The 7,321-nt window shown below is 42.7% G+C and overlaps 1 protein-coding gene across 14 annotated transcripts in view; it reads right to left on the minus strand.

Moving 5' to 3' along the window:
• ncam1a (neural cell adhesion molecule 1a) overlaps positions 1–7,321 on the minus strand; it is a 161,542-nt gene that overhangs the window by 12,588 nt on the left and 141,633 nt on the right. For 4 of the 14 annotated variants that reach the window (XM_019869598.1, XM_019869593.1, XM_019869597.1 and 1 more), the window contains 5 exons: positions 6,084–6,098; positions 5,199–5,246; positions 3,511–3,513; positions 1,295–1,419; positions 753–933 (listed from right to left, as the gene is read on the minus strand). In XM_019869598.1, the coding sequence (XP_019725157.1) occupies positions 753–933; positions 1,295–1,419; positions 3,511–3,513; positions 5,199–5,246; positions 6,084–6,098 (372 nt within the window). The remainder of the gene's footprint in view (positions 1–752; positions 934–1,294; positions 1,420–3,510; positions 3,514–5,198; positions 5,247–6,083; positions 6,099–7,321) is intronic. The other 10 variants (XM_019869600.1, XM_019869601.1, XM_019869604.1 and 7 more) reach the window with 5 other exon arrangements.

Here is a 7,321-nt window from a genome sequence, read left to right on the forward strand (position 1 = left end):
CGAGACTGGCCGCTGCTATATCGTGAGTGGCCTTTTGAAATGCAAATCGCCTTCTCTTTGGTGAAGGTATCGCTGCAAAATCTGCAGTTGCATTTGAAATGCCAATCCAAACATGATATTCAGCATATACCCTGAACGGACATTTTGGTGCGCGTAGTTTTTGTTGTCATGGTAGTTCGACAGCATATTTGCACAATATCATCACCTTCTCCCAATTAACATTTCCGTTCATGACATTTAAAACGAAATCATGCTGCGAGGTCGCTATGGTTTATGTAGAAATTATTATTATTATTCTCCGTAATGATTTGAATTTTTGTGCGTCTAAAAATGAACCAAAACTCGAATGCAAAATGTTCTATTTTTAAGTTGTCATACACAAATACAAAGAAATGTGTCGGTAGCACACCCGAAATGGATTTAACGGAGCCTTAACCCGATACATTTGATCGAGGACTACAAAATTTGCGAAAACAAAAATGTGAGAGAGAAAAAAAAAAAGACTTTGGTTGTCACACTGTAAATTGTCCAAGGAGTGTTTTAGGAGTATTTGAATGTACAATTTGGGCCCATTTTTGCACATTTACATGGGGCGTACTTTTGCCCCGCTTGCCCTTGACGGTGAACTTGAAATCAAAACTTCAAGTTTTGATTTTATTGTGATTTCCCCCCCCCCCCACATAAACGCCTCGCAGTAGCAAATAAAGCGTCTTGTGTGTGTGCGTGCGTGCAAGGCAGAATGAATCGAGTACCTGGCATGGTGGTGGGTTCTGTGGCTGTTCTGAAGGACAGGATGCCGGGCTCGGATTTGCCCTTCTGGTTGACCGCCACAACACGGACCTCGTATTCGGTGTTCCAGTCCAGTCCGCCCAACACCACGTACTCACTGCTGTGCGGCATGCGGATTTCCGGTTTCCAGTCGGACACGTGCTTCTGAGGAAGAAGCGGGCGGCAAAATATTGTCAGGGTTGACTTTGACTAGACTCAAGTCGAAAAAAAAAAAGTTTAATTTGAAACGTGTCCTCTGAAATGATCACAACACCACACTGAAAGCAATTGAAATAAAATATTCAGACAAATAAAATTCATAACGCTCATCAGCTCATTCAACATTTACAGGAAATTGACACCCACCTTAAAAGGGTTTATACTCCGGGCAAAACTCTACTTTTGTCAAAATAAAGCTCCTTAATGCGTTCAACATTGTTCCTTGGGATCATGACCCCACAAGATGGCACCAAAAACCCTTTGCCACTTAAAATACAAAGAAAGAAAGCAATTTGAGAATACTCACAGCCTTGTATCGGACCAGGTAATGCTTAATCGGGGAGCCGCCGTCGTCCTGCTTGATCCAGTTGACCTTCAGAGCATTACCCTGATTTTGAACCATGGCCTCCAGCTTGGGGGCGCTGGGTTCCCCTACGAAGAGTAAATGAGAGTAAGCATTTAACAGAAAGGTTGCCATGGAAACAGCTGCCACAAATTGGTGTTTTTAAAGCAACCGCTGCAGTAGAGGAGTGGACCCTTCGAAAAAAAGAAAACCAAAAAACTTCCAAGGCAGTCTTTTGTGGACTATCACTTTGAGGGCATGGCTGGGCTCCTCATTAAGGTCTGCGTCCCCTGAGTAATGACCACCGGGATGCTGGATAATGAGCTTCGGGCCGTCGATGGAGATTAATGCTAAGGAAGTTGGGTCGGTTTGTTGTTTGTTGACCATGCACGGTGGAAGACGCTCATTAATTATGAATACACGTCTTGGCTCCACGGTTACATGAAAGACTCAATCCCACTTGAAATATCCTGTGTGGCAACCCTCCACCTCATATTTGATGCGTACTTGAATGTTGGCCTGTGGCGTTTATTCAACAGACAACAGAAAATGGTTAAGATTGTGTTTCACGATGTACATTCCAAGTTAGTCTGACAAGTGCAGTTACAAGTGAAGGTTAGGGGAGAGAGAGAAAAAAAAAAAAAAAAAAGAAAAAGGTGGCAGGCAGACAGCATTGTTGTCCGTAAGCAATGTTGCGGTTAGCTTCTTTTATTGTTGTTTTTCCTCTGAGGCTCAAACAGATGGACGAAGGTTGTGAGAGACAAAGAAAAAAAAAAAAAGTCGAAGAAGGAAAAAAAAAAAAAAAAAAAAACTCCTTCATGCAGGCTGCAAAGTTTAGGGCTGCTCGGGGCAATGTGTAAATTATACCAGAGGTACTCGTTTTAAAGCATACGTTCATGAACGTGGGTTAAAGCCCCCCAAAATAACAAGTTTCAGCTTTTAGGGTCATCTTTGCCCACTGAGATGAATGCAATTGCCGTTAATCGGTTCCAGCCAATCAAAAAAAACAACCAAAAACAAAAATGACACTTAAATATCCGTCCCGAAAAACGATATAAGCACATAGATGCCATTTGTTAGTTCGTCTATGGAGTTCCCAACCGCATATGTTAATGTGAAGCTGATGGGCACTAAAACAAAGTTGCATGGTTGTTTTGGATACGCCACATGTAATTCGCTTTCATTTACGTTTTGTTTGCCAGTTAACTTTATCTGGAGACGGAATTAAACAGCTCGAAGCCCTTTTTTTTTTCAAACATTTGTTCACTATCAAAACTGGGGCTTGTTGTGAAGTTAGCGGAGTTGCGTTCACGGGACAAACAGTACATAGAGAGGCTATACTAAGTGTTTCCCAACATTAGATTACCGGTAAAAATTTCATGGCACACCAGCCCTGAAAAAAATTGTCTTAAAAATGCATTGGATTCTAGTGAGGTGATGACGGGGATGGATAAGACATGACAGTGATGACACATGCACACACAGAACTTCCTGTGAGAATCAAAAGAACAGGAAGTGGTCGAAGAGGGAGAAGGCATCGACTTGCATGCAGCAGTTCATGTCACTGACCGTCCAATCAAATTCGACTCAAAATGAAGAAAATGTCAGGAAATTCAAAATAATGTCAACGATTAAGGCTCATCAGGGGCGAACACAATGAGGTTGTTGTGCGACAATTTAAAAAAGTGCATTGCAACACAATACGCGTTCAGTTTAAAGCAACGTTTGGGTGTGGTCATCGACAAATTCAAAAGCAGAGAGTTAATAAACGAGTAACAAAAAGAAATGGTGATCTGCTATAGACAAAAATGTATATATTTTTTTTTAATCAGGGACAGTGGTCACGACAGTGGACATCTTATCAGGTTACAGGTTGTCATTATTGGTAAATGGAAGGGTTAAACTTGCACTTTTGTCAAGGTCACATTCTCTCTCCCAAAAACAGTCTCGCTGTGACAAAAATGTGATGATTGCTTACGAGAACGCGCACTGGCATTAATCTTTAACGTTAGTCGACCGAGAGTCATTTCGAGTATGAATTGGAGTCGCCATAACGGATTAGGGTGGAAGTCATTGGCATGAGCGATGTCTTAATAATGGATGTCGTGTTACAAAATGACGTCCGCAGAAAACGTGCTCCTGAACAGTCATTCGTCTGCAAAATAGTGAGCAAAAGTTACCTTCTGTTGGCCGGCGATGTCGACATCATCAGCCACGAGTCAAAGTCACATGACGCACAATCACACGATTGGCCGACGGGAGTAAATATGGGGGCGGAGCATGAGGGAAGGGTACAAAAAAAGGAAACATTTTTGGAAATGATGAAAATGTGAACGTAAAATAAACAGAAAACAATGTTGCACACATGTAATGAACTAAAAAAAAAAACAATAACAACAACAGATTCTTTTCAACACAAATAATAAATGAGAGTTTAAAATGTTACTTGAAACAACGTAAAATGTTTTATGATTTTTTTTTAGCTGGAATAAATAAATTACATATTATAATATATATAAGACAATTCGCAGGCTGGGTCCTTCGCCACCTTCAAAGGCTCCTCCTCATCGAGCCTTCGTGGACCGCATAAACCGCGGCAAATTTGGACACCACGTGCGGTCGGAGTCGCGCCGGAAGTGACATCATGCGGCCTTTAGAAGACCCAGCCTGTGAATTTGGACACAGCCCTTGATTCATTCTGGCTCCCTCTGGTGTGAGAGACTCTGCCACCAGGGGGCAGCATAATACAGACATGCAGACACAAAACTATATCTCCTGTGATACTCGACTTTGTTTTATGTTGAGTTGGACTGTCAACTCCAACTGGGAGGCGCATGAAACAGCTTCCAGTCTCTTCCATGTAATTGCTCTGTAAAGTGTGAAGACAATGATCGTTTGTGGCCAACATGAAGTTAGAGACGTGTTAAATGTGAATTCTGAAACCCATTTCTAGACTACAGTCACAGAGAAAGTAAGCAGTAGTAGGGAAGTGTTATTTTTGTTGAGGTAATTGTTACTTTAGGGTCCCTAAGTCGTGGCAGTCACCATCGACACACTGAATTCCATTCAGGCATCCCACCTCCTACCATAATCATCATCATCATTAGTTAATGCCATCCACTTATTAGGCCCCATTGGCCATGAATTGCACCAGCGACATTTCTCTCGTCACAAACCTTTGAGCATAACATTCATTTGTAATTGGCCCTGGCACTGAATCTCCTCTTGGAAGATGCAAAGCTAAAGAAAAGGTGAAAAGTCAGCTGATTTCACACATCTATTCGCCGACTAGAATAACAGACCCGGGAGGCGTTTATTTACTCAATGGCAGATGGGGGGAAGTGTCGAACAGGCATTTAATTTGGTTTGTTTTTGGACTGAATAAAAATATTCACGGTATATTCCAAGCGCAACTGGAGATTGAAACAAATTAAGAAGCGAGACTTCCTAGAACATTGACATGGACACACAATTTTGTCATGCCTCCGTGGTTATGGATGTTTTGGTTAGCAACAAGAGTTCAAATTGGCTCATCTGTTGACTGTCTGTGTGTCAACGAACTGAAAACTACTGCCGCTTTTATCACCCGCTTGCAAAAAAAATAAATAAAAAAGACAGGAATTGGGTAACATTTTTGGCCCTCCATTGGAGTTACAAACGTTACTTTGAGTACGATGCATTCCAGATGTTATGATCACTGCAGGAGTGTTTCACAACTCATCACACGAAAGACATCGATTTCAATGCGGTTAGTAAATCCGCCACTAAGCTCGTCCATTTGGGTATGCTGTACGATGCTAGCGATAGCTCACCACACCAACGGCAAGCAAGTTAGCGACGGCAATGGCGAGCATGGTGGCATACTCACTAAGCGCCATACTGGTGGTGACAATAAGGGGCGGAGCCTCCGATGACGCTGGTGGAAGATTTTGAAAGATGGTGGAACATGTTGATTGCTTTGTCTAGTTGCTATACTGCCACACAGAATCTCATATTTTTATAGCATCTATTAGCATGTTAGCGCAAGTCTTCAAAATGGTCCATCTCAATTGGTATAGCAGCAAGACGACCACTACCACACTGTTCAAATACACAGTATGTATACCAATAATTGCAACCTCTTGCAAACAAACCTTTATAACTAACAAAAATCATCTTTTGCATTTTTTACAAGACACATTTGCAACTCTTAGCAGGAGTTGCTAAAAACGAGGCCACTTTCTGTCCCATCCCAATTGGAGCTACGATCCAACGAAATGTGCATCTTAAAAGTATAAACATAACATGAAAAGGATGAAAAATAAAAGTGCACTCCTACGAGCGCGAACAAGCAAGATTTGCGGGACTTGGAGCTCTTTATAGAATAATCCTTACGGGGGAGATTTAAATGCAAAGATGTCCAGCCTTGAACATTACGATCGGTAAGTACCTCGTTGATTTCCTTATGATAATACACCTTGGTTCCCAGTTGCATGTACCTCATTTAACGACCTCGCTCGACACGAACGAGCTGAATTTGCAATTTACTGGACAGAGAAAAATGTTAAGGAGGTGGGGAGGGAATGCTAAGGGGAAGCTAAAATACAGATATAATCTACCCCACTGCTTAACAAACCTTTAAAGAAATGGAACGGAATGCCATCTGGAAAAAAAAAAAAATGGAAGTGATGTCTTGTGAGTTCGCTCTATCAAAAGCGTGTTTTGGATCGGAAGGGGAAAAGAAAGCCGACAGGACCGGACAGAGGAAACTTACGTGTGAAAGAAAGGCCTGAGAGATCCGATGGAAAACACAACAGATGGAAACCGCCGTGAAAGAGATGCACACAAACAAACAAAAAGAAGAAGAAACAGAGACAATGAAAATGAGATGTAAGAAAAGTCCCGAACGATGCCTTGGGAGGAGAACCTGGAGCCGCGAGAGGCTTTTTTTAATCCGCATGAGCGTGAAGTGGTGGGAAAAATCACAAAGTAAGCAAGGTGTCGAGGAGAGAGACTATAGGAAGAACAGACGGATGGGGGGGCTGCTATGGATTTAAAACAAAGAGTCTGAGATTTATTTATGAGCTCTTCGGAAGGGGGGCTGGGAAAACTCAAGTCGTGGATCAATATGTTGAAAGAAGCGTGCGTGGGTGTATGTGTGAGCTGTAGATAATGACGTGTTAGCGCCTGCTAATCAGAGAACAGCCTACCGAATAGCCACCATGAAGACAAATTATGAACGGAGTTCTTAGCATTTCTGGACTCATGCGAGCAGCGATTCTCAATGTGTAGCGCACGTAGCACTCGCGCGACGCAAAAGAAGCGCTGCCTAAATACAGCTCAGTTGTATTGAACTTCCTTGTTGCTGGTGATGACGGTGTGTGATGACGATGTTACGAGGCGTTAAAAAAATGGAGAACCATTGCGTCATTTTCTCAAATAACGGCTATCATGCTAACAGACGCCGCGCGCCAATTGGTGGCCCGCTTGCGTCGTCTACTTGAAAACATTTCACGCCGACTTGTGGTCACGCCACAATCGCGCATCACACGTTCCTGTTCGCGCTGGCGACTTTATCAACGTTGTCTCTGCGCTTTGTAAATATGCAAATTCACCGTGGTCACGGCAACAACAAAAAACAGACGGGTCAACCAGTAAACCGGATGTGTTTCAGTTTGGCTTGCAAGAAAGAAAAAAAAAAGCAGTCTTGCGATGCAGATATTAACCGACAGCGCAACCTTATCAAATAATTGATCGGAAATGTCATCAAAAGGCTCGTCGCCAACACCGCGAATGAGACGACTAAACCTCGCATCATGTGTTTTGATTTTGCCCTTGTGAATAATAACATCCTTGATGCCGGCTTCTATATTCAATGTCGGGTATGCTCAAAGCTTGACTACATTTTCGAAAGCCTTTATTCAAAGAGTTGTTTTTGTCAACGCTCGCGATCAGCGGCGCGATGTCGCCAACAAGTTTCCAAAACGACAAGGGGGGGGGGGGGGGGGTCAC

This window comes from Hippocampus comes, unplaced genomic scaffold (genome assembly GCF_001891065.2).
Source record: "Hippocampus comes isolate QL1 unplaced genomic scaffold, H_comes_QL1_v1.1 scaffold109, whole genome shotgun sequence".
NCBI lineage: Eukaryota > Metazoa > Chordata > Actinopteri > Syngnathiformes > Syngnathidae > Hippocampus > Hippocampus comes.